General features: G+C 36.8%; 3 protein-coding genes and 1 long non-coding RNA gene across 4 annotated transcripts in view; 2 read left to right on the top strand and 2 right to left on the bottom strand.

Moving 5' to 3' along the window:
* The window catches only part of LOC138336639 (dedicator of cytokinesis protein 4-like), a 167,326-nt gene that overhangs the window by 59,718 nt on the left and 80,063 nt on the right, over positions 1-27,545 (bottom strand). Inside the window, exons 30-36 of the mRNA XM_069286164.1 lie at positions 26,619-26,724; positions 25,910-26,102; positions 25,151-25,278; positions 24,949-24,981; positions 17,320-17,430; positions 13,701-13,862; positions 11,707-11,823 (exon numbers count right to left, since the gene is read on the bottom strand). Coding sequence (XP_069142265.1) covers positions 11,707-11,823; positions 13,701-13,862; positions 17,320-17,430; positions 24,949-24,981; positions 25,151-25,278; positions 25,910-26,102; positions 26,619-26,724 — 850 coding nt within the window. The remainder of the gene's footprint in view (positions 1-11,706; positions 11,824-13,700; positions 13,863-17,319; positions 17,431-24,948; positions 24,982-25,150; positions 25,279-25,909; positions 26,103-26,618; positions 26,725-27,545) is intronic.
* Positions 277-7,119, top strand: LOC138304891 (uncharacterized). Its single transcript, XM_069245256.1, has 3 exons — positions 277-504; positions 606-804; positions 3,891-7,119. Exon 3 carries the CDS (start codon positions 3,979-3,981, stop codon positions 5,596-5,598), a length of 1,620 nt encoding a protein of 539 aa, XP_069101357.1. The 5' UTR covers positions 277-504; positions 606-804; positions 3,891-3,978; the 3' UTR covers positions 5,599-7,119.
* Positions 7,237-13,239, top strand: LOC138304892 (uncharacterized). The gene is made up of 2 exons (XM_069245257.1): positions 7,237-7,350; positions 8,395-13,239. Exon 2 carries the CDS (start codon positions 8,482-8,484, stop codon positions 10,099-10,101), a length of 1,620 nt encoding a protein of 539 aa, XP_069101358.1. The 5' UTR covers positions 7,237-7,350; positions 8,395-8,481; the 3' UTR covers positions 10,102-13,239.
* Positions 19,311-21,812, bottom strand: LOC138336425 (uncharacterized). The gene is made up of 2 exons (XR_011210425.1): positions 21,496-21,812; positions 19,311-20,576 (listed from the first exon to the last, which is right to left on the bottom strand). It is a non-coding gene; the product is annotated as an uncharacterized lncRNA (long non-coding RNA).

Below are 27,545 nucleotides of genomic sequence, written 5' to 3'. Positions count from 1 at the left end.
GTGACCGTCCTTAGTTTGTAATTTTTGTGTAAATTTGTTCTTTTTGTGTCTCCACAAATGGGCAGTTCGCCTGGAAAATTTGAATATATTCAGTCTATACTGTTAGAATATTTTTTTAAACATTGTAGACCTATACAGTAGATGCTCAATATCCACATACTGCTAGAATTACTTCTTTGCCCAATGTGTATTATATATATTTAAACTTACAAGTAGAAAGTAGCTTATTGACAGTATATTGTATATTGTGTCAAATATGGTAACTACAAATAATCATTTGAGCCTGGCTGCGCATACAACTGTACATAGCAGCCTACAACTGTACATAGCAGCCTACAACTGTACATAGCAGCCTACAACTGCACATAGCAGCCTACAACTGTACATACCAGCCTACAACTGCACATAGCAGCCCTGAATTATGTAGATGTGTATGCACCAGTCACACAACCTTCTACCGAGACACATCTTACACTGGTATTGGAGCTTATGTTTAGATGAAAGGTTTGTATACATGTATCCTTTTACGTTGGGTGGACAGCTTGATTGTGGTTTGAAATATATCAAGTGAAACTAATGTGTTATTTCACTCTGATCTTTTCCAGAAAACCTGTGAATTATCTCTGGGTCAAAAACAGAAAGTGAAACCACTTTTGCTGCTCTTCCTGCAGATACATGCTAGACAGCTCAACATGATATTTGATTCTGAGAATGATATGTGAAACCTGCTCATGTCACTGAAATGTCACGTACAACAAAGTCTTTGGTAGTAACTGGTGCACAACAATTAAGGCGAGGCTGAAGGTGGGTATTTTGTTTTTACACAGTTATAACTATCAGCAGATGAATTCAACCTCATAAATGACAAATATTTACCAGATTTATTAGATTTATTGATTATGGAATACTGTCGGCAGCCACATAACATGGTACTGTACGTATGTGCATGTATAGAATCAAATTCACTTCCTGCTGTATGTCTGGATCAGAGATATTTTTTTATTATAACGACATGATGTAATCGATTTGATAAGAAGATGTAGTCTGTTAAATGGGTCAATTTTAGTAGAAACACAAAAACAAACATCTTTACATGGGAAGCTTTATGAACATAATAATGAAAATGGATAGAAATTGATCAAACTGTTACCAGACATTCTAACCTGAAGTACTTTAAATGGTTGTATTTATTAACTCTAATTATGTAAAAATAATGGGTAATAGGTAAATAAATTAAAGTTTTAGTTGATCTAAATGTAAAAGTGTTTATTTTTCTAATCCCATAGCCTTGTATGCTTACGGGATTGTAAAATTAAAACAACTACATTGCCATCAGAGATTAATAGGATCTTTCCCTACCTTGAGACAGAGAAATCTCTACCCGAGGAGGAGATTAATGACTGTCTAACCCAAGGCTTGCCGATGGTTAGACAGTTGTGAATCTCCTCTGAGGGTAGATATTTCTCTGTCCTACTCTTTAGGTAGAATATGATCCTTTTCTGCCCCAGTAATTTCCCAACAAAATGTTAAAAACTACAAATACGCAATTTCAAAAAGTAGAGACAAACATTTATTTACTACCTGTACTGTATCAATCTTAGAATTTTTTTTTACTTTGTCAAAAACTTTGTTAAACTCGATGCACTGTGACAAACAAGAACCTAAAGCATTTTGAAATATTCAAAGTAAAAAAAAAACAAGAGATCCCAGAGGAATCTTGGCGCCCACCAAAGAAAGATCTATGTCTGACAATGGAAAGAGGGATCTTTTCCCTGCTTTTCAAACTTTTTCAAACACACGACATATAAAATTTGAGACAGATCGCTATAGTACTTTCTTAGAAATAGTGGTAACAAACTTCAACAATGAAATCTAAGATGGCGGCCGGTTGGCCACCTTGTTTACCGATCAGTCCCGAAAGGCATTATGCATCAGTCCTAAAAGGTACTATGCACAACTAGGGTACAAGGGAACCTACACATAAAATTTGAGAAAGATCCCTTCAGTACTTTCTGAGAAATAGCGGTAACAAACTTTAACAATCAAAATCCAATATGGCCGTCGGTCGGCCATCTTGTTTACCGATCGGTCCCAATCAACAATATGCACAACTATAGGGTCCTTGGGGAACCTTCATATGAAATTTGTAAACGATACCTTCAGTACTTTTTGAGAAATAGCGGTAACAAACTTTAACTATCAAAATCCAAGCCATCTTGTTGACTGATCGGTTCCAAAATGCAATATGCACAACTAGGGCCCTAGGGAAACCTATATATGAAATTTGAGAAAGATCCCTTCAGTACTTTTTGAGTAATAGCGGTAACAAACTTTAACTGTCAAAATCCAAGATGGCCACCTGTCGGCCATCTTGTTCACCGATCGGTCCCAAAATGTAATATGCACAACTAGGGTCCTAGGGGAACCTGTATATGAAATTTGAGAAAGATCCCTTCAGTACTTTTTGAGAAATAGCGGTAACAAACTTTAACTATCAAAATCCAAGATGGCCACCTGTCGGCCATCTTGTTGACCGATCGGTCCCAAAATGCAATATGCACAACAAGGGTCCTAGGGGAACCTACATATGAAATTTGAGAAAGATCCCTTCAGTACTTTCTGAGAAATAGCGGTAACAAACTTTAACTATCAAAATCCAAGATGGCCGCCTGTCGGTCATCTTGTTGACCGATCGGTCCCAAAATGCAATATGCACAACTAGGGCCCTAGGGGAACCTATATATGAAATTTGAGAAAGATCCCTGCAGTACTTTTTGAGAAATAGCGGTAACAAACTTTAACTATCAAAATCCAAGATGGCTGCCTGTCGGCCATCTTGTTGACCGATCAGTCCCAAAATGCAATATGCACAACTAGGGCCCTAGGGGAACCTATATATGAAATTTGAGAAAGATCCCTGCAGTACTTTTTGAGAAATAGCGGTAACAAACTTTAACTATCAAAATCCAAGATGGCTGCCTGTCGGCCATCTTGTTGACCGATCAGTCCCAAAATGCAATATGCACAACTAGGGCCCTAGGGGAACCTATATATGAATGAAATTTTTGAGAAAGATCCCTGCAGTACTTTTTTGAGAGAATAGCGGTAACAAACTTTAACTATCAAAATCCAAGATGGCTGCCTGTCGGCCATCTTGTTGACCGATCAGTTCCCAAATGCAATATGCACAACTAGGGTCCTAGGGGAACCTATATATGAAATTTGAGAAAGATCCCTTCAGCACTTCTTGAGAAATAGCGGTAACAAACTTTAACTATCAAAATCCAAGATGGCCGCCTGTCGGCCATCTTGTTGACCGATCGGTCCCAAAATGCAATATGCACAATTAGAGTCCTAGGGAAACCTACATATGAAATTTGAGAAAGATCCCTTCAGCACTTTCTGAGAATTAGCGGTAACAAGAATTGTTAACGGACGGACGGAAGGACGGACGGACCACGGACGAAAGGCGATTTGAATAGCCCACCATCTGATGATGGTGGGCTAAAAAAAAAAATTAAATTAAAATACATTATATCAAAACCTTTTAAAAACAGACTTTGTACCGGGTAAACATCAACGAAATATGTGAAGGCAGATGGACTTCACAATGATCATTAGGTAAAAGATCAGCACGAGCATGAAGCTCCAGGTCAAAGGTGAGAATTGTCCCATTGGAGTGCACAGGTTAATGTTCATTTGCATATGACGTTTTACAGGTTCTGGTTTATCACGCATATATGTTCTATGTGTGCAAGCCGTCTTGCCCTGGGTAAGACAGAGAAATCTTACCCTCATCAGATGTGCAGATATCTCTGTCCGATGGGGTAGAAAAGATTTTCCTACTGTACTTAATGATATTGTTTACTTTGTCTACTTGTTTTTTCCAGAAAGGAAATCCGTGCTTTCCTTCAAAAGTAAAGGAGATACACTGTGGAGCTCTTCAAATGCATTGAAACGGAGAAAAACCTACAAAACATGGCACAAGCAGTATCACCTGTTGTCCCAAAGGAGCAGGCAGCCTGCCAAACTGATCGCCAGAGCGCCACTGATAAATTCAAGACAAGGCCAAGTTATTGCCTGAATCACAAAGAGAAGGAAGTTTCAGCTTTCTGTAGAACATGTGACAGCCTTGTTTGTATGTCCTGCATCATTCATGGTAACCATGGCAACCATAAATTCTGTGAAATAAGTGATGTTGTCATGGAGAAAAAAGTCCAACTCCAGAAGGAAGTGAGCAACAGAGGCAAAGAAATGGGTGAACTTATCAAAAATAGTATAACTGTCATAGAAGAGGAAAAAGAATCTCTGACAACAAGTTGTAAAACAGCAACAGAAGAAGTGGAAAAAAAGAAAGAAATTCTGATAAAGGAAATTGAAAGATGGAGTGAGGAACTAAAGTCAGCGGTCGGAGATTATCAGGCAGGAAAATTCAGCTGTTTGAATGAAAAGATACAGCAATCAAACATATGTCTGGAACTTTTTAGTGAATTCCAAGACGATCCCACAACTATTGACACCTTGGATGGGACAAAGTCTATTGAGATACTGAAAGTTCTTCATGAAAATTCAAATCCACCTGAAAAACTAGAAGAAAAACCAATAAGTTTCCGTCCTGGCACAGGATTTTGTGGAGAGAACCTGGATTCCTTATTTGGAAGTCTTAAAGGGATGCCTTGTGAAATGTCTGAATCTGATAACACAGAAAATATCATTCCACAGGGAAACAGTGTAGGTGTGGACACAGAAGAGGATAGTTCTTCAGACACAGACAGTTTGTATGAAGATGCTGAATCAGAAATCAGATACAGGTATACAAAGTCTCCCATAGACAAAATAGCCCCGGTAGGTGTCAACTCTGCTTTTGTTGTGATAGGAGGGAAACTGTACCTAGTGGACTTCAGTAAACACATAGATGTTATTGAGAAGGAAGTAGCACCACTCATGACTGATGTAGTCCATATCACTCCACTCACACACAGAGGGATCTATGTCCAACAGGAACAGAGCAATGTTATAAGTAGGGTTACAGTAACAGGTAAAAAGTATCGCTTTATGGACAGCACACCAGAAACACTGCTATGTGTCGGGTTGTCAAACACTGGAAATATCATTACATTCACAAAAGAATGCACATACACAAATATGCGTGATTTTTATTATTCTGAATACAATGTAAATGGTGTCAATATCAAAATCCATAAAAGGTTTTCTACAAGTTTTTCTCAACCATGTTCTGACATCATGAAGACAACATCTGCCCTGTACAGACTTAGAATCAACCCTTATAAGTTATCTGAAACAGGATATGTGCTTGATGAACTCCACAATAAGTCATACAGCGGAGTCATAGGGAGAAATCCAGCATATCAGTTCTGTCCCAGAGGCATATGTCAGGACAAAGATAGCCGCCTGATCATCACCGACAATTGGAACCATAGAGTACATTTGCTAACTCGAGATGGACAGTTCTCCAAATTTCTAATGACAGAGGAGGATGGATTGCAGCATCCAATCGCGGTCGCCATGGACACCTACAGACGTCTGTGGATTGGTCAGCAGGATGGAACAATCCATATCATTAGTTACACCCCATAATATCTTATCTCAATGACTGCCGTTCATGACCTGCGCCAAGTTTCAAGAACATTTCTTAAATTTATTGAATTTCTTAACTCAAAATTCTCCATAGGAAAGCATTACTTCACTAATAAGGAAAAACCCTTCAGTTAAGGAGCCTTTCATAATTCCTAATTTCAAGTTCATGGATTCCTTACATTTAAGGAATGTTCGTGAAACTGGGCCCAGCCTTATCTGGTATTTCATTTTCATGAGATGCTCATAGTGCCATATTTTCTGGAGTATAAGCAGACCTTTTTGTACTGTGGCTAATATTTCGGTTTGGATAAAATATTGCAGTAAATGTTTGTTATCTGCTTTGGTAATCCACTCAAACTCTGTAATGTACACATGGAAATTTACGCCACGGGGGAAAATGCTACTTATGCAACTGTCTTTTTTTAGCACAAAATTCCTCCTTGCGTGTTATAGTTGGTGTATATTACGAACAATATTGCGACATATTTATATGTGTATTAATCACAAAATTAATAACGTTGCAAAATGCAAATTGCATAATTAAACATCAGCAAATATATCTACAGATTGAACCTTCAGAATTTGGGTGTGATCAGTGTTTTAACATAGAGCCTAATCAAGCTGGTCAGATAAGTTATGTAAACTTGTATGATGTACTTATAGTGTGTGTTTTCTTACTTCTGTGATAAACCATGTAAGTTAGATTTTAGAATGGAAGTGACAAATACTGTATTGTAGAATTTTCGGTCCATAAGAACACTGTTTTCAGAGTAAGAACCTTGTACAATTTCAGAATCTGTTCCAGGAATGACTTTTCATCTTCTTAGCAATATAAGCCCAATTTACTGCCGTTCTATTATAAGGTTGCACGATTGTGCTACAGTACTAGTGTATCAACTCATAACTTTGCATGGTGTTATTAGAATAATTCAGTAGCACCAGTATGGTGTGTAGTCTTAAAACTCAGAACAAACATTATGATCAGGTAATAGTTGGCAGTTTTCTTCAGTATAGATAGACAAGAGTGATGCCAAGTAATTCTTCACCACCACCACCCCACCACACGATCATTTCAGGTGATGCCAGGGGTTATGACAGTTGTGTTTCAAAATTCAAATAAGGCGTTTAATTCAGTAAACACTTGCCAGCTGTTTTTTCCGAGCATGGACAAATCTTTACCTCCCCACTTCCATTGTGGGAGTTAGGGTTTATATACATAATGTGGGCACCCTGTTCGGCAGCAAAATATTTCTTATCAATTTCATGGGACATTTTACATCATTTGTAATTCGTAAGTCCCCCAAGAATTTGTTTATCTTTTACAATTGACTCGCTTCAGTTCATGGCTTGGCTAACACATTTTCTCACTAGCTCCAATCACATAACTTTTTATCAAGAATAGAATAGATGTTAAGTCTAAGTATCTGTAGGCCAGGTCACATGCTGGAGAGTCAACATCACAGCTGTTATAATCTTCAGCCCAAAAAATATTTTTGAATAAATGTTATAGTTTCTACGGTATATTTTGCATTTGAGTCGTTTGTTAAAAAACTCTGGGCTAAAAACAGAAAGTGAAACCACTTCTGCTGCTCTTCATGTAGATATATGCTCAACAAGCTATTGGATTCCGAGAATCAAAAGTGAAACCTACTTTAAGTGTCGCTTTCCTGAAATGCTACAACAAACTCCTTAGCTACCTAGCTATTTGGTGGTGACAGCGCATGGTGTGCTGCAAATAAGGTGACACTGAAGGTGGGTATTTTGTTTTTACCAAATATAATATCAACCATATACAGTTATAACTATCAGCAGATGAATTCAACCTCATAAATGACAAATATTTACCAGATTTATTGATAAATGGAAAACTGTAGGCAGCCACATAACATGGTACTGTATGTATAGAATCAAATTCATTTCCTGCTGTATGTCTGGATCAGAGATTTTGTTTATATCATACTGCCATGATGTAACTGATACAATAAGCACATATGGTCCTTTAAGTGGGTCCTTTTCAGTACAAACACAAAAACAGACATATCTGTGACACATCTTAACATGGACAGCTAAATGAATAGAATAATGAACATGGATAGAATTTGATCAAACTGGTACTAGACATTTGCACACCGAGTACTTTATGGTTGTATTTATTAAGGCTTAATAAAAATAATGGTTAATAGCTAAATAAATTAAAGTTTTAGTTGATCGAAATGTAAAAGTGTTTATTTTTCTAATCACACAGCCTTGTATGCTTACTGCATTGTATAATTATGTTAACTACATTGCCATCAGAGATAAATAGGATCTTCCCCTACCTTGAGACAGAGAAATCTCTACCCTTGAGGAGATTCATGACTGTCTAACCCGAGGCTTGCTGATGGTTAGACAGTTGTGAATCTCCTCTGAGGGTAGATATTTCTCTGTCCTACTCTCTAGGTAGGGAATAATCCTTTTTTCTGCCCCTGTAATTTCCCAACAAAATGTTAAAAACTACAAATACGCGATTTCAAAAAGCAAAACATTTATTTACTAACTGTACTGTATCAATCGGATATTTTTTTTTACTTTGTCAAAAACTTTGTTAAACTTGATGCACTGTGACAAATAAAAATCTAAATCATTTTGAAATATTCAATGTATGATCATTAGGTCAAATTTCAGCATGCTCAGATCAAAGGTGATAACTGTCTAATTGGACTGCACAGGTTAATGTTTATTTGCATATGACGTTTTACAATTCCTGTTTATCACGCGAAACATGTTATTGTTTAATTCACTACTTGTTTTTTCCAGAAAGGAAATCCATGCTTTCCTACAAAAGCAAAGGAGATACACTGTCGAACCCTTCAATGCACTGAAACGGAAAAAATCCTACAAAATATGGCACAAGCAGTGTCACCTAATGTTCCAGAGGAGCAGGCAGCCTGCCACACTGGTCGCAAGAGCGCCACTGACGAATTCATGACAAGGCCAAGTTATTGTCTGAATCACAAAGAGAAGGAAGTTTCAATCTTCTGTAGAACATGTGACACTCTTGTGTGTACTTTATGCATCATTCATGGTAACCATGGCAACCACACATTATGCGAAATAAGTCACGTTGTCATGGAGAAAAAGGCCCAACTACGAAAAGAAGTGAGTAACAGAGGCAAAGAAATGGGTGAACTTATCAAAAATAGTGTCACTGTCATAGAAGAGGAAAAAGAATCTCTGACAACAAGTTGTAAAACAGTAACAGAAGAAGTGGACAAACAAAAGAAAATTCTGATAAAGGAAATTGAAAAATGGAGTGAGGACTTAAAGTCAGCGGTTGGAGATTATCAGGCAGGAAAATTCAGCTGTTTGAATGAAAAAGTAACACAATCAAACACATGTCTAGAACTTCTTAAAGAGTTCCAAGACGATCCCACAACTATTGACACCTTGGATGGGACAAAGTCTATTGAGATACTGAAAGTTCTTCTGAGAAGTTCAAATCCACCTGAAAAACAAGAAGAAAAACCAATAAGTTTCCGTCCTGGCACAGGATTTTGTGGAGAGAATCTGGATTCCTTATTTGGGAGTCTTGAAGGGACGCCTTGTGAAATGTCTGAATCTGTTAACACAGAAAATATCATTCCACAGGGAAACAGTGTAGGTGTGGACACAGAAGAGGATAGTTCTTCAGACACAGAGAGTTTGTATGAAGATGCTGAATCAGAAATCAGATACAGGTATACAAAGTCTCCCATAGACAAAATAGCCCCGGTAGGTGTCAACTCTGCTTTTGTTGTGATAGGAGGGAAACTGTACCTTGTGGATTTTAGTAAACATATAGGTGACATTGAGATGGAGGTAGCTCCACTTATGACTGATGTAGTACACATCACTCCACTCACACACAGAGGGATCTATGTCCAACAGCAACAGAGCAGTGTTGTAACTAGAGTTACAGTAACAGGTAAAAAGTATCGCTTTATGGACAGCACACCAGAAACACTGCTATGTGTCGGGTTGTCAAACACTGGAAATATCATTACATTCACAAAAGAATGCACATACACAAATATGCGTGATTTTTATTATTCTGAATACAATGTAAATGGTGTCAATATCAAAATCCATAAAAGGTTTTCTACAAGTTTTTCTCAACCATGTTCTGACATCATGAAGACAACATCTGCCCTGTACAGACTTAGAATCAACCCTTATAAGTTATCTGAAACAGGATATGTGCTTGATGAACTCCACAATAAGTCATACAGCGGAGTCATAGGGAGGAAACCAGCATATCAATTCCGTCCCAGAGGCATATGTCAGGACATACATGAACGCCCGATCATCACCGACAAATGGAACCATAGAGTACATCTGCTAACTCGAGAGGGAAAGTTCTCCAAATTCCTGATGACAGAGGAGGATGGATTACAGCATCCAATTGCGGTCGCGATGGACACCTACAGACGTCTGTGGATTGGTCAGCAGGATGGAACAATCCATATCATTAGTTACACCCCATAATATCTTATCTCAATGGCTGCCATCCATGACCTGCGCCAAGTTTCAAGAACATTTCTTAAATTTATTGAATTTCTTAACTCAAAATTCTCCATAGGAAAGCATTACTTCACTAATAAGGAAAAACCCTTCAGTTAAGGAGCCTTTCATAATTCCTAATTTCAAGTTCATGGATTCCTTACATTTAAGGAATGTTCGTGAAACTGGGCCCAGCCTTATCTGGTATTTCATTTTCATGAGATGCTCATAGTGCCATATTTTCTGGAGTATAAGCAGACCTTTTTGTACTGTGGCTAATATTTCGGTTTGGATAAAATATTGCAGTAAATGTTTGTAATCATCTTTGGTGTTCCACTCAAACTCTGTATTTTACACATGGAAATTTACGCCACGGGGGGAACCGCTAATTATGCAACTGTCGTTTTAGCACAAAAATTCCCCATGGCGTGTTATAGTTGGTGTATATGTGAACTATATTGCAAAACATTTTTAGTTGTATTAATAACAAAAAAAATAACATTGCAAAATGCAAATTGCGAAAATAAACACTCCAAATATATCAATGTTTACAGTACATGGTAGACGGAACCTTCTTAAAGGATTGGGGTGGGATCACTTTTATAACATAGGGCCTTATCAAGCTGGTCAGATAAGCTGTGTAAACTTGTATCTATAATATATGTTAACTTCCTTTAAAGATAACTAAACCATATAAGTTTGATTCAAGAATTGAACTGCATTCAGTTGGCAATTATGGGAGTATAAATGCCAACTGGACAGCGACAAATTAATGAAATGCGCTAGAATTGAAGTGACATTGTATTGTAGAATACTGTTTTGAGAGCAAGAACTTTGTAAAATTTCAGAATCTGTCAAGAAATGACCTTTCAGCTTCTAAGCAATATTAGTCCAATTCATAACCATGCATGCATGGTGTTTTTAGAATAATTCAGTAGTACCAGTATGGTGTGTAGTCTTAAAACTAAGAACAAACATTATGATAATGTAATAGTTTCAGAGTGGGACTTACATGTATCAAGGTCTATAATAGTTATCTATCCGATTCATATGTTAAGATTTTAGTTACTATTTATGGTATAGTATGGCGCAGGGAAGTAATCCTAACCATGTAGACAAAATAGACTGGCAAATTTTCAAGTCAGTCTGTCCCTTTATCAATAAACAAACATGGACACATGATAAGAAATTAATAATACAAAATACCAGAAAACCATGGAAACAAATATTATAATAAAATTAACGCAATAAAGACTTCGTCAAACAGAGGCCAAAGGCGGAATCTAGTGATATTTAGCAATGCCCATACCGTGTTCAAAAGAATGCTTCTTCCTTGCCCCATATGTACAATTTTCAGTAATTTGTATCCTACAGACATACATTTGTAAGAATCCCGGATGTTACCCAGAGCATACCGTTGATGCCACTTCTTTGACCCATAGTAATATAATGCATGCACATGCAAAGACATAAAATATTATATATTGATTTAAGCCTGGAGTACACAGTAGCAGGTCTGAGTATAGATGATAAATGTGTTTATAAGTAGTAGAATGATATACTGTGCTGTAGTGGGATGCAGATATTTACAGAAACTTTGGCGAGTTTTTCCGGGGAGAGTGAACCAGCGATACTGGAGGACGGAGAGACAACAGAGGTCGTATCCTGACACATAGGTACCATGTGACTGATCTCGATCTTCGACGACTACAAACAGGAGCGGGCGGAACAACACACATTAGAATTCAGCTGGAGTCAGTGGTAACATGTACAATACAGTTAGTACGATTTAGAAACAAACAGTATTCAAAATACACAGCTAGTCAAATGTTGTTATAACTTGTACAGATTTGTGTAAAACTTGGTCATAATTCAAAAACTTTCAGCAGCATATGAAACTGTCACAGCCTGTTGAACTTCTCAATGTTTGTAAAAATTTGTCATAATGTACGTAAAACATGATAAATAATTTTGTAAAGTATATGTTTAATTCAATTATAACATATGTAAAAGGATTGAATTTTGATTATATCATTTGAGATAAATGTAATATTTAACAAAGCACATGCTACTTTGTCATGCGGTACAGATTACATTATTTTAATTATGATTATAAAGATGTTTTTCAGTTGATAATGTTATTTTTATCATATATCATACAGATATTTTTCAATAATGTTATTTTGCATAATCTGTCATATAACATGTCTTTGTCAAAAATCAGTTAGTTATGTATACATGCTTTAATTAGTAAGTTAATCATATTACCTTCTTCGGGAAAAATGTATAAAATCATTATGTACATTCTGTACTAGGGTAGTATATACATTGTATTTACCTTTACCTGACTGAAGTTAACAAAATATACTGATAACAACGTTAACTCTTCATACAAGGGTCCAATTTGCCTGAATGGCTAAATTGTTAAATGTTGATCCTTTTTGATGCATACAGGAACAACAATGATTAAAACTTCTTTTAGCTTTTAATTAATCACACTTGAACTGTGTCACCTTGAACAAAGGCCAAGGTCATTCATTTAAACATCATTCGTAGTGTTTGACCAGATTAAATGCTACCATGCTACAGATCCAATAGTAAGTCTTTGATTTTCTTTGATCAAGCAGATAATGAAAATTTTGGCATATTTGGCCCTGTATCCTTGAAGCTCTGCAACCATGAAACCAAAGTGCAATTTATTCATTTCAACAAGTTAACACTTTAAACCAGCATGCTTCTGACCCAATATAAGATTCCTGAACCTCTTGGTTAAAGGGGAAAAGTTATCAAAGGATCAATTTAGATTTTTACCAATGACCTTGAATAAAGGTCAAAGTCATTCATCTGAATTAACTTAATACTTCCCCATGCATGCATGCTATAGGTCCAATATCATGTCTTCAGCTTCTTACTTCCAAAGAAGAAATTGTTAAGAGATTATAGTCGATTTGACGTCAGTGATATTGAATAAAGGTCAAGGTCATTCCTTTGAACAAACATTATAGCCTTCATACCTGCATGCTACAGGCCCAATACAGGTCTGTTAGCCTTTTAGTGAAAAGTTAGAAAGAGTTGCTGTATTATATGAACGAGAAAATTAAAATAAATTTGCATGCTCCTGTACCATTAAGTTTGGTTATTTTTTCTTTTATCCCATGAAATGTTTGTAATAACTCAGAAAAGAGTTTTGTAAATTGGAATAATCACACCACATCTACCATATAGGTATGATTATCAGGGCCCAGTTTCATGAACGTTCCTTAAACTCTACAAATTCCTTAACTTTAAATTCCCCATAAGAAAACATTACAGATTTTAGGGTAGGCTCATTAAGTTAAGATTTTTTTACTTAACTTTTGTAATGCTTCCTATGGGGAATTTTAATTTAAGGAATTCCTTAAAATTAAGGAATGTTCCTGAAACTGGTCTCTGGCTGTTTAGATCTCATGCAATGTTAGCCGGATACCAATCCACATTCTGTTAGATATACGCCATTTTGAATGACCATGTAGTTAAGTGAGGTTTAAATGTAAGTCATGCGTAAATACGTCTGTATGTACAGGATCAAAAATAAATATCCATACTTTCGCTTTTCCCATGAACAGCTCAAATTCTGTTTTTGGTCGCAAGTCATGATATTTTTCTGGTCTTTGCCTATCGGTTAAGTTTGAGGAGGTTCTAACGGGGAATATCCTTTTGCGAGGTGAGGGAGATTTGGGTTCGCTCTCGGGCTTCTCCGGGACGGACTGGATGGAAACAGTTAATGTGTTAACATGCTTATAATGCAGTCAATTAGGATGATCTGTTAGTAACTTTTAACAACATGAGCAGATGGTTTTCATTATAAATAATATCATATTTTTTTTCAAATAATCACAGCTGACCATCACAATTATCTCATAAGTGGTATGGGACAATGGGTAGGGAAAGAACGTAAGGGCGAGGGGCAAATTGAAGGTAGGGCAAGGATGGGGAAAGGGCATACAGTTGACCCTTAACTTTCAGTGGATTCAGGAGTTCGAAACATACTCTCATGGGTCTACTGAGTGTTCTGAGAGTAGGACTTCATTAAGGAATAAGTTGTAGTGTGGGGATAGGGACAAGAGAGTAAGGGTTAGGAGCAAATAAGTGGTAGGGTGGGATAGGGACAAGAGAGTAAGGGTTAGGAGCAAATAAGTGGTAGGGTGGGATAGGGACAAGAGAGAAAGGGTTAGGAGCAAATAAGTGGTAGGGTGGGGATAGGGACAAGAGAGTAAGGGTTAGGAGCAAATAAGTGGTAGGGTGGGGATAGGGACAAGAGAGTAAGGGTTAGGAGCAAATAAGTGGTAGGGTGGGGATAGGGACAAGAGAGTAAGGGTTAGGAACAAATAAGTGGTAGGGTGGGATAGGGACAAGAGAGTAAGGGTTAGGAGCAAATAAGTGGTAGGGTGGGATAGGGACAAGAGAGTAAGGGTTAGGAACAAATAAGTGGTAGGGTGGGGATAGGGACAAGAGAGAAAGGGTTAGGAGCAAATAAGTGGTAGGGTGGGATAGGGACAAGAGAGTAAGGGTTAGGAACAAATAAGTGGTAGGGTGGGGATAGGGACAAGAGAGTAAGGGTTAGGAACAAATAAGTGGTAGGGTGGGGATAGGGACAAGAGAGTAAGGGTTAGGAACAAATAAGTGGTAGGGTGGGATAGGGACAAGAGAGTAAGGGTTAGGAACAAATAAGTGGTAGGGTGGGGATAGGGACAAGAGAGAAAGGGTTAGGAGCAAATAAGTGGTAGGGTGGGATAGGGACAAGAGAGTAAGGGTTAGGAACAAATAAGTGGTAGGGTGGGGATAGGGACAAGAGAGTAAGGGTTAGGAACAAATAAGTGGTAGGGTGGGGATAGGGACAAGAGAGTAAGGGTTAGGAACAAATAAGTGGTAGGGTGGGATAGGGACAAGAGAGTAAGGGTTAGGAACAAATAAGTGGTAGGGTGGGGATAGGGACAAGAGAGTAAGGGTTAGGAACAAATAAGTGGTAGGGTGGGGATAGGGACAAGAGAGTAAGGGTTAGGAGCAAATAAGTGGTAGGGTGGGGATAGGGACAAGAGAGTAAGGGTTAGGAGCAAATAAGTGGTAGGGTGGGATAGGGACAAGAGAGTAAGGGTTAGGAGCAAATAAGTGGTAGGGTGGGGATAGGGACAAGAGAGTAAGGGTTAGGAACAAATAAGTGGTAGGGTGGGGATAGGGACAAGAGAGTAAGGGTTAGGAGCAAATAAGTGGTAGGGTGGGGATAGGGACAAGAGAGTAAGGGTTAGGAGCAAATAAGTGGTAGGGTGGGGATAGGGACAAGAGAGTAAGGGTTAGGAACAAATAAGTGGTAGGGTGGGATAGGGACAAGAGAGTAAGGGTTAGGAGCAAATAAGTGGTAGGGTGGGATAGGGACAAGAGAGTAAGGGTTAGGAGCAAATAAGTGGTAGGGTGGGATAGGGACAAGAGAGTAAGGGTTAGGAGCAAATAAGTGGTGTAGGGTGGGGATAGGGACAAGAGAGTAAGGGTTAGGAGCAAATAAGTGGTAGGGTGGGATAGGGACAAGAGAGTAAGGGTTAGGAGCAAATAAGTGGTAGGGTGGGATAGGGACAAGAGAGTAAGGGTTAGGAGCAAATAAGTGGTAGGGTGGGGATAGGGACAAGAGAGTAAGGGTTAGGAGCAAATAAGTGGTAGGGTGGGATAGGGACAAGAGAGTAAGGGTTAGGAGCAGATATAAGTAGTTATGGGCGAAGGAAAGAGAACTGCATAGGGTTAAGGGCAAAAAAGTACCAGGTTAGTTTTTGTAAGACGTGTAGGGATTAACGGGATTGGGTTCATAAGACATGTATGTATTTGCAGGGCAGGGTTCATAAGACATGTGGGGTTTAGCAGGGCAGGGTTCATAAGACATGTTGGGATTAGCAGGGCAGGGCTCATAAGACATGTATGTATCAACAGGGCAGGGTTCATAAGACATGTAGGGATTAGCAGGGCAGATTTCATAAGACATGTAGGGATTAACAGGGTAGAGTTCATAAGACATGTAGGGATTAGCAGGGTAGGGTTCATAAGACATGTAGGGATTAGCAGGGCAGGGTTCATAAGACATGTAGGGATTAGCAGGGCAGGGTTCATAAGACATGTAGGGATTAGCAGGGTAGAGTTCATAAGACATGTAGGGATTAGCAGGGTAGAGTTCATAAGACATGTAGGGATTAGCAGGGTAGAGTTCATAAGACATGTAGGGATTAGCAGGGTAGAGTTCATAAGACATGTAGGAATTAGCAGGGAAGGGTTCATAAGACATGTAGGGATTAACAGGGTAGAGTTCATAAGACATGTAGGGATTAACAGGGTAGAGTTCATAAGACATGTAGGGATTAACAGGGCAGGGTTCATAAGACATGTAGGGATTAGCAGGGTAGAGTTCATAAGACATGTAGGGATTAGCAGGGCAGGGTTCATAAGACATGTAGGGATTAGCAGGGCAGGGTTCATAAGACATGTAGGGATTAGCAGGGCAGGGTTCATAAAGCATGTAGGGATTAGCAGGGTAGAGTTCATAAGACATGTAGGGATTAGCAGGGTAGAGTTCATAAGACATGTAGGGATTAGCAGGGTAGGGTTCATAAGACATGTAGGGATTAGCAGGGTAGAGTTCATAAGACATGTAGGGATTAGCAGGGTAGAGTTCATAAGACATGTAGGGATTAGCAGGGCAGGGTTCATAAGACATGAAGGAATTAGCAGGGCAGGGTTCATAAGACATGTAGGGATTAACAGGGTAGAGTTCATAAGACATGTAGGGATTAGCAGGGAAGGGTTCATAAGACATGTAGGGATTAGCAGGGTAGAGTTCATAAGACATGTAGGAATTAGCAGGACAGGGCTCATAAGACATGTAGGGATTAGCAGGGATTAACATGACAAAGTGCATTATGAGGACTTGTGAGGACACAGAATTTCTTATTAAGTTAAAACATCAAAATAATTCAATCACAGGAGAAGACTATTAGATGGTTCAAAACCAACCATTTTGGTTATAGGGTGTGTGAAGAAATGGAAACAAAACAAAAGTTATAAGGAATAGTTGGGATAAAACAAAAAGCCAACAAAAAAATTTGGGTAATGTTAAAAGTACACTAACATGGTGAGTGGGATTACAACACAGGGGACAATGGGAGCAGAGTAAGACAATAGACTTACCTGGTGTTGTAGTGATAGCGAGGATTTCTCTGTGAGGGCCAGGACGGTCTGTAGTATCACCTCAAACACACTCAACACCATCGTCTTCATGTCTTGCTGCATACACTTCTTCTGTAAATCAGATCCAAATTCAACAGTGTAAGTGCTATATATACAAAACTGTCACCAGAATGGACGACTTATACCCCCTGCTGCATAAATTAAGTAATAACTGCGTTTATAGTTTATGCAATTCCCCTTTATGTCAGGGTTCTGTGTACGGAATAGTTTAGGAGTTCTTTGGACAAAGTTGTATCTAGACAGACAGACAGACAGACAGACAGATGGATGGACGGACAGGCGGACAACCCAATTCCGATAACAGCTTTTACAACATAGATTCAGGTGATTTCAAGTTTCATCATGATATCTCTATCAGTTAATAGCCCACTACCTTTAAGTAACAAAAATTTTAAGTTTCTTGAATATCATAAGAAAATGTTTTTGATGGTCTAAGATGAGGCTACAACACCAAACAAGTGAAATAATCCCTTTGTAATCTATGTTAAATGTAACAATGAAGGTTCATTTTCTGTTTTGCCATCTGGCGTAATGATAGTCAACTGACGCACTGTAATTAGGATGACATCGGGAAACTTAAGAAGACCCACATTAAAAAAATCAAAGTACTGAAGGTACTAAATGGCTCGGTCTCGATATTAGGAGGAATATATTTCTAAGGTCAATACTACTGTAGTTTTGTACAATAAGAAATAAATTTGGCTGGTGTTCCTTCCAGTTTGGACTTTTGAGGATTCCTTGGACACCAAAGTGTAAAATAAGAGACACATACTAAAATCTTGGAAGCCCATTCTAATATTTCCTATGATGTTATATGTCAAATGATTTTATAACACCTTTAGCATTTTCCTTGTTAATTTGATGTTAATGAAAATACCATTCTTAATGACTATTGTCATCAAGTTCCTGGGACCACAGTATCAGTTAACATGTATTGTTTTGCAGCAGAGAAAGACAAGGGGCATACTTTTCTATGCCAAAATGTCTTAAATATAGAATATGTCTGTCCTCTAGAAGACTTATCAATATCACCATGTGATTTTTGAATAAATTGGTCAATTGGTATACTTTTAACAAGTTTGTAATTATTCTTTTGTAAAACAGCAAGTTGATTGATATACATTGTATCCGAACTTCAATTCAAACCGGATAACTTGTTAGCTCACCATAGACCATGAAATTGTTTGTACACTTTCTTAACTTCAGGATCGTTTTACAAAATTACAAATGAATTTTTCTACAACATTTTTTATTTTCAAATCCCCATACCTCTGATGAGTAAAATAAAACTGTCATTACAAGTGAATCAAATATTTTCAGTTTAAGATGAACAGGAAGAGATACATTCCTTTATTTCTTATAAACAGCAAACACCAATTTAATTGTTTGTTCAGCAGGTTTTTCCCCTTTCTTTAAAAACGCTACCACTAACATTATTGTCTGTACCTAGATATGTAAACAATTCTTATAAATCTAATTTTGTATTCCATAACATCAACTGGTGTTGTGGTACCGATTTACGTCTTGAGAATATCACAATTTTTATCTTTCTGATATTAAGTTCTAATTTCCATGTTATGCAATATTGTTAAAAATTCATGTAACACTTGTTGTAGACCATCAGATATTTCTGATATCATAACAGTGTTATTGGCAAATAGTCTGATAAAAAGTTTGGGATACATTCCAATATCATATACCGTAAAAACTGGTTTAATTTTGCGCAGGTAATTTTTAGGGCTGAAAATGCTTAAAAAATCTACTATCAGTATATTTTGCGCATCAACAAAATGGGGAAAAAACAATGTCCAGGGGAGTCCCAAAACCGATGTATGAAGGTGACAATTTCAATGCAAAATATTCCCCATAAATGCTTGACAACTTGCACAAAAAGTGTTTGTATTTAGAAGAAATAACATATGAAAACCGCATTGTGTTTGTTTTCTTTTATTGGTCACCGTAACCTGAAACTGAAATATCTAGCAGATGTCCAAAACATTGGCGGTCTGGTCCGCCGTACTCCTTGCACATGTCAATTTTTTGAGATATTACACATGAATAGTAATCAGGAATATTTGAAAAGAGTAGAATATATTTACTTAAATTGGCACAATAAGTAATTAGTGTGTTTGAGATCATTAACAATCAACAGCAACCAGCTAGCGGATACGTAGTTTAGCTTGCAACAATCACAGTGTGCATAATTTGTCAAGATTTGTAAGACAAAATATTCTTTTCCACAGGTAAGATTCTAAGTCATAAAGGTAGATTGAAAAAAGGAAGGGAGATAAAATAACCAGATAAATATTTGTTGCGGGATCAGACTGGGTTGATTATCGGCGATCAGGTAGCTCAGTCAGAAGAGCTACATTTTCTTCCCTCCTGTTACAGAATTGGCACCCAACTAAATAACCAACGGTTGTGGTGTTTGAAAGGGTCTCGTATGTATTCAAAAAAAGAGGGAGGAGTGTAGCGGGACTGGACTGGGTCGATTATCGATGACCAGGTAGTTCAGTCGGTAGAGCTGTGACTAGAGCACTCAGCTAGTGTTCGGAGAGTCCCGGGATCGAATCCCGGTCTTGCCGCTACATTTTCTCCTCTCCTGTTACATATGGTACCATGCATGTAGATATTCAAGGTAAATCAATAATGTTCGCTGATCTTGCAGAATTGCCTTACAGTGTTATAATGAATGCAGTAAATGTATGTTTCATTGGTGTGATTGATTTAAAGGCAAAAAACGGTAAAATCAAAACTTTCAGTGATCAGGGAACATTGATAGTCAAGGCGGGGAAAACATAGGACGACCTGTGTTATACAAATAATGTTTAATTGATTTTCATTAAATTGTCTCGAAGGTGATGACGAGTGTGTTATGAACGATAAGCTTAATATGTTTTTGACAAAAAGTATTAACAGCTAATGTCATATTGTGTTTTAAATTTAAATAATCTTTTATTTATTCATTTCATTTCAAGCATGTACATGTCATAGAATATTAACAAATATCAGGTATATGCTTAAATCATATTACAGTTAAATTCAGAATTAGGAATTTGAAGATGATGATAGTAATTATTTTCGGATTGAAAATCATTACAATATTAAGCTTCCACAGTTGAAAATTACTTCTTTTTGTTCACACAATTCTTCTCCTAGGCTGTTTCCAGTTGAAATGATACATGCATGCTGACATTCTGTAAAACATAAGGAAACAATAAATGTATTAACAGAGTAATTACTGAAAAGGCTAATATCATATAATTAAACATTTTAATCATAAATAGCAATACCAGCATAGAGGAAATGTTATTGAAGTTTAATTCCCGCTGTTCTTCAGTCCTCCTGTTCTTACATGTAAGAGTTTTGTCCTTCATAAATTGATTGTAATATACAGTCTATAGCCGTTGTTATATAATGTGCACAAAGAAGTATAAATACACACGTATGCATGGGTACAGTGGTAAATTAATAAGTTATACAGAAAATGATGGTGCGCAAAGTCTATTTTGTTGAGTAAAAAGTTTAAAAAAACTAACATTGTTCACACCCTAAGATGTAATCGCACTAAAAACAGTGATCATGTGGGCATTTGTAAGACTGTGCCAGGTGGTAGAGATTAGTTCCGCTCGAGTGATCACACAATGCAAGTGAGAGTCGGGAATATGTTTATGTAAGTTTTAAATTGCTAATCTCTGATGCTTGTTGGTAAAATATAACTCAGGATAATTGCTAAACAATTAACAGTTTTCTCTACATTTGTTACAGATTGAAACAGCTTTTTAAGTGCCGTTTTACGGAAGAATTATGAAGAAGAAATCGGCATTTTCGTCGATCTAGTAGTCCAAAAAATATCACTTCGAGTTATATGAACATTCCACATATGATTTATGTCATTCGGCCAAAAATTTATACTTCGTATTACCTAGTTTTAATGAATATGCTGTATGTATATGATCAGAACGTCAAGCTCCTGTGGTGAAAAATAACTAAAATGTTTTAAAAGTATGGTTTAGTGGTAATCTCTGAACGTGCTTTAGTATATAGATATAATCTGATATTTATACATGTGCTTATAAAATTATCGATAATAATGGATGTGGTAAACATTCATACCTTATTAACTGCCGTTAGTTTAAAGATTACGCCACCTTGGACATTTACAAAATGTTCACCGTCTGTCACGTGCTATTTTATCGGTAGTCCAAGTTTGTCCAAAATTTTGTTAGAGTTGTCTTTCTTCCATTGTGGATTTACACGTACATGTGGCATAACGCAGCCGTGATAAACAAATCTCCATATCGTCCTGAAATATATTTGCTCCCGAACTAATGTGATTCAAAGTGCAAAAATCATTATTGTAACAATTTTAATGTTTGAGGTGAAATATAGATTTCATTTTTTCCGTTGCGGGATAATTGTCACTAGTAGGGACTAAAACGCGTGGGGCGAAGCGAAGCATTTTCGGGACGAAACGTCTTCATGTATTGAAAACAACATTTTCAGGACGAAAAGTCTAGATACATTGTACACAATTCAAGTGAAAATTTTCCAATGTAAGATCATTTGGACGATGTATATGGTAAGGATATGAAAGCAGTTATCTACTATTTCCTATTTCAACATTACAGATACGCTTATTTCAGTAACTTTCATACTCAAAATTTGCTATTTAAAATTCCCGGTAAAATCAAAGTTGTTGAATACACTGCCGCTAGGAGCGCTAGTATCTGCGAGCAAGTTCTTAGCCAATCATATTGAGGAAATTGACTGTGAGAGAATTTTGCAACCACGATCACAATGGCGAGGTAACCCTCGCCAATAATGTCTAATTTATTTTATAATATCATTCTGACGATGATGATAAATGTAAGTTACTGAATAGTAAGGTGTAATTTTTGCGACTCTTCAAAATTATCGATCTCCAATTCCAATTTCAAAAACATTAAAAGCGGTTTCTGTAAGGGAAGGTTGCGGGCCTTCATAGACAGAAGTTTATGTAAGATATTCCATTCTTTGCATTATTACAGAGTTAGCTCCCTTGTGGGTAGGTATTGATTGCTACGTCATTACTTTAAGAGCGTCAAATCAGGTTCATTTTCCGAAAATTTATGACGTTTCGCTCGCTAAACGCAATGGACGTGTACAATCAATGCATACCCGCGAAGGAGCAGATAACCTCTGTAATGTGCAATTACAGAATAAATCAAGATAATTTAACAAAACTAACGAGATATAATACTTCTCATTTAGAAAATAGAAGTCACAAACAAAGTATGTGTTGCTAGTTTAAGATGCAAAATATATGATTTGGAGAGAGGGCGAGGTTTGATATGGAGAAACTGGATTATACCCTGTAGTTACCGGGAAAATAGTTAGGTGGAATATACAAAATTACTTAAGATCGCTTGAGTGTCACAAATACAATGAAAAGCGCAATATTACAAGGTGCCAGATCATTTTTTCAGTCCCATTAAATGTACACAAAACCAAAGAAATACATGCTAGGGGAATATACACAAGATTCATGTATCATGCAACAGAATTGTAAGTATCATCGAGCAAATATTGGTTAAGGTTATAGAAAAATTACTGATTCTATAAGAAAGGCAGTGTCATTCGAGGATGTCTCAGAGAGAAGCGAAAGGAAAGAGTTAGGAGAAAGTATGGACGTGGATTAGATACAATAGTCTTCAGTAAATGATCTAGATAGCGGTATTTGTCTCGTTGGGATTCAAAATATTTTTTTTTTAAAGATTTTGTAATTAGCAATGAGAGTAGAAATTATACGGTAAGCGTCATGCAATAGACAACAATTTATAAACAATCAATAGTGCTTAGTAGATGATATGTGACCGGAATGATGAAATATAACGTATAATTGTAATAATTGTGAGGGTCAACAAGATGAAAAACAACTTGCCCAGCCCTTTCCTCTTTCTTTTATTCCAGCCTGATACATTTCAAAGAAGACTTGAAAATCATGGAGGGCTGAGCCGGAAAAAAATGGAATAGATCAAATACCAAAAAGAAGAAATGAATGCATTTAGTATACCGGAGCACCTCCCAGGATACGCGGGAAGTTTAGCTTCAAAGTGTGAAAAGACAACAACATACATTGTCCGTAGGTATTTTTATCTAGGGTAATTATTAGTGGAGAGGGATTGATAACCATTTAAAGGGATTTGTGGTCTCAAAGAGGGAGGTATACACTGCGACATATATGAATAAATTAAATATCTATTTTTTTATGATGAAATTCTGCATTCATATTGAAGTTTTACTTTGAAATAAAGAGAATGTGTGGTTTTGCAAAAGAAGTAGTCACATCCTTATATACACCCAGTTCTGGAGCAGTTTTAAATTGTTCGAAAATATTATGTTACTGGGCTTTTTTAATAATCTTTCACAAATAAGACGGGATAATCTAACTTAGATAAAAGTTCTAAAATTTTACAAGCACTAAATTAAAAAAAAAAAAAAAAAACAGAATCGTTACAGTAGTATTCAAAATGGTTAATTTAATGCTGTGAAGAGCAAGAGGTAGGTAAAGAAAAGTTAAATGTTCTGATTTATATGTTATTTAATATGTAGTAATTTCATATTTCTCCGATAAGGCTACTTTCATAAGAAATATTTTAACTGTATTAATAAAAAAGGATATTGTTTTAATCTAACAAATAAAATCACAACGGGTGTTGGGTGGTGACACAAGAAATCGCCAAAATAAAAAATAATACTTGTTTCCCTATTTGAAAAAGTTGGTGATAGTGGTTATAAAAAACGGAAATCCGGTTTAAATACGATAAAATGCCTGATCAGTATCTTATTATTTTAGTTGAACAATTACCCCAAAAAGTGTCAAGCCTCATTTCGTATTGCAAAGTTCTGCTAACACGATTCATCGCATAATACAGATAGACCAATTTTTACAAATAAAACGAGGAAGTGAAAATCATTCACAGTTGTAAGCAGGGTCATATTGTGTATGTTGGGTGTTGTAGATTCTTTCAGGGACAAAACTAGCTGGTAGACCATTGAAAAATTTAATAGACACAGTCACAGCTGTATATGTTATTCATAGTGTCTTCCGTAGTCTGGCAGCTTTGACTACATGTTTACCGTAAAACTACAGAGTGAGAGTGACAAGTGGTACAAGCACGACAATCCAATGTGGAATTATAAAGCCCAAGGGCTGTCAAATTACGGGTCTCACTGAGGTGGATGTGACAGGGGTGGTCATTGGAGTGGATAACTCTCGTGCCTAAAATTAAAGGCCTAGTGCATGTACAGCAAATTGTGGTGCAACGAAAATAAAAACGGAGGTTTTTAATAGAAATTGGCGGGAATTTTAACGCTTGGCTCCTGCCGGGAGACAATTCAAAAGGTATTTAAAATAACTTGATTTTTTTGTTTGTCTCGACTATGCCGTGAGGTATGTGTGCATGTATGGCATGTATGCAACAAAATCAACTCAAACACAAAAAGAATTTGTTCATGCATAGAAAGTCAAATGACGAAGGGAGACAACTGTGTTAGAGGACAACATCAAACAGTTTCTACACTTACTTGTGGATAAGGTCCTTTTTTCCCATTTTGCCGCTTGTAATTAAAATCAAATTCTCATCAATTTGTTTTTCTATACCGCAAAAAATTCATTTTAGAATTATTCTATGTCAAAGATTGTCTATGTTTCTTTTTATAATTTGTCTTGCCCTGTGTACATATGTATGAAAGAATTTATATAAAACTTTATCGTCTTGAAGGTTACCTTTTTCATCTGGAAGACATTGTCTAGGATGTCGCCGAGTATACTGGTGACTTGAGGCAGCATGAACTTCTCAATCATACAGTACTTGATTTGGCTCAGACATAGAGGTAGAATGATGCTACGGGATTCTGTAACAGAGGAATCTACAAGTATTAGCCATAGACAGATAATTTAAAAAAGACTACAAAATTAAAAAGATAATAAGAGCATTCAGTCTTAGCCTTTCTTCATTGTACAATGTTCCACTTAAGATTTCCCTACACGTACAAGTACCCTTTCCTTGCTAAGCTGAATCTATTATTATATGTTTACATTTTCACAGGAATCCCACCATCAACTTTAGCAAATACAGTTGGCATCGTTCAGTGTATGAACTGCCATCTGCTTATTTTGACATCATAATCATAGTGACGTCACACTACAGGTTTCAAGATCCCAAAACGATGTGGATAAAATACAAATGTACTGCTGAATAGTCCGACATTCCGGTGATAAATTTTCATGTCACAAAAACCACATCAAAAATGATATCACAATCACCAGAAGGTGGGACTAATAAACGGTAAATATGGTCCTTCCTCACTTTGTTTTGAGATCTCATGAATGACATATGGTCATTCAAGTGATCATGCAAGATGGCTGTTCTATCCTTGAAGACAATGGATTGTTAATTCATTATGAATGGCAAATTGCTTATGATTTTATCATAAAATTGTTATCAAATACGCATTGAATTACATTCAGTTTATTTACACTTACCATCAGCTTGGAATAGTTCCGAGTTGACAGTTTCCTGTATAAACTCCAGTTTGTTACGCTGTACATCCTCAGGTAATTCTTTAGATTTTGGCATTTTGGTGATTACCATGATGATGAAATCAGCCATCTCGCGTAGCGTGAGAACACTCCGTAATGGTGTATATACACAATGTAAGTTACTCAGCAGCGCCATCTGTAGGTAACAATTGTAAACTAAACGTACAGAAATATTATTTATTTATGAACATAGTGGGAAAAAGAAGTTATATTATGTGTACAAAAACTGATTTTTTAAAAAAAAAGACCTTTGAAGGTTATAATCAGGTGAGACATATAATCTGGAAAATACAGTAACTAATGCTTATCATATGGTTGAATAGCTTTCAACCTGACCAGAAAATTCATGAGAACCCTGTCTCCATAGATATGCTAAAGATATAACCCACCACATCATCCTCCATTAAATTGGAAATGTTTGTACCAAAGAAATGCCTCTAGGCCTCCATGTGAAATCAAGAAACAATAAAATGTCGTACTATAAAATGCCCCCCTCCACCAAATACTAATAATACAGCATATTTTTGATGAAACCCTTTTCTGCCTATTGATTATTTACAACCACTGCAGAATCTCATTCGGTACTATTCAGGCGGACTTCATGTATTTTTAGTTTAAATTTGGACTTGTTTGTTTTATGTTTTCATCATACCTGGGATATTTTTGTTCTGTCATTGTTCCGTGATACCAGCTCACCCATCTTAGCAAATAAGTCCTGTAGGTTCTTTTTAAATTCCATCTCATCTCCACTTCCAAGGCTGTTAATATGTTTTAAAGAAAGTTAGAAAATAATCTAGTACTATCGCTAGAGTGGACGACTAATACCCTCCGCTGCACAAATTTAGTAATAACTTCATAAATAGGCGACAAGGCAGAACCCTTTATGTCAGGGTTCTGTTGTACCAAATTTTATGAAAAACTGTCATATAGTTTAGAAAGAGTTCGCCAGACAAAGATGTGTCTACAGAAGGACAAACAGACAGACAGACAGACAGACCGGACTGACGGACGGACGAACAGACATACAACCCAATGCCAGTATACCCCTCTTAACTTCATTGTGAAGGGTATAATTACTATCAATTTTTATTTTTGCAAGAATGCTGTTTTCTCTGTCGTAGTGTATTGTAGGATTTGTCTATGTATACATTTAACATTTCCAAGGCTATAAGCTCTTTGTGGCAAGTTGTTTGATGTGAAACATATTCATACATTTGCATATTACAGAGTTATCTGCCCTTGCAGGTAGGTACTAATTGTTACATCATGTCTTTATGAGTACAACATCATCATTTTTTCAGAGAAAATGACGCAAATTTTGCTCGCAATGTAATGACGTCACAGTCTGTACCTATACCAAAGGGAGATAATTTGGTAGCATGCAAGGACAGAATACTTTATTTCCTTATCAAAATTGTATGAAATAGTAATAAAACAATATTGTGAGAATTTAAGTAATTACTCTGTGGTTTCATAACATAAACTGATGTCACAGAGTTATGAATAGTGCATGCCAGATCAACCTTGAGATGACCTTTACAAGTATTTGTTGAGAGAAAATATCTATACACACATACCT

This window comes from Argopecten irradians, chromosome 12, assembly GCF_041381155.1.
Source record: "Argopecten irradians isolate NY chromosome 12, Ai_NY, whole genome shotgun sequence".
Lineage (NCBI taxonomy): Eukaryota > Metazoa > Mollusca > Bivalvia > Pectinida > Pectinidae > Argopecten > Argopecten irradians.
Note: the sequence above shows the minus strand (reverse complement) of the source record. Positions and strands in the feature narration are given on the sequence as shown.

Coding starts and splice junctions, on each gene's coding strand:
- LOC138304891 (XM_069245256.1), top strand. CDS start 3,979: ATGGCACAAGCAGTATCACCTGTTGTCCCAAAGGAGCAGGCAGCCTGC.
- LOC138304892 (XM_069245257.1), top strand. CDS start 8,482: ATGGCACAAGCAGTGTCACCTAATGTTCCAGAGGAGCAGGCAGCCTGC.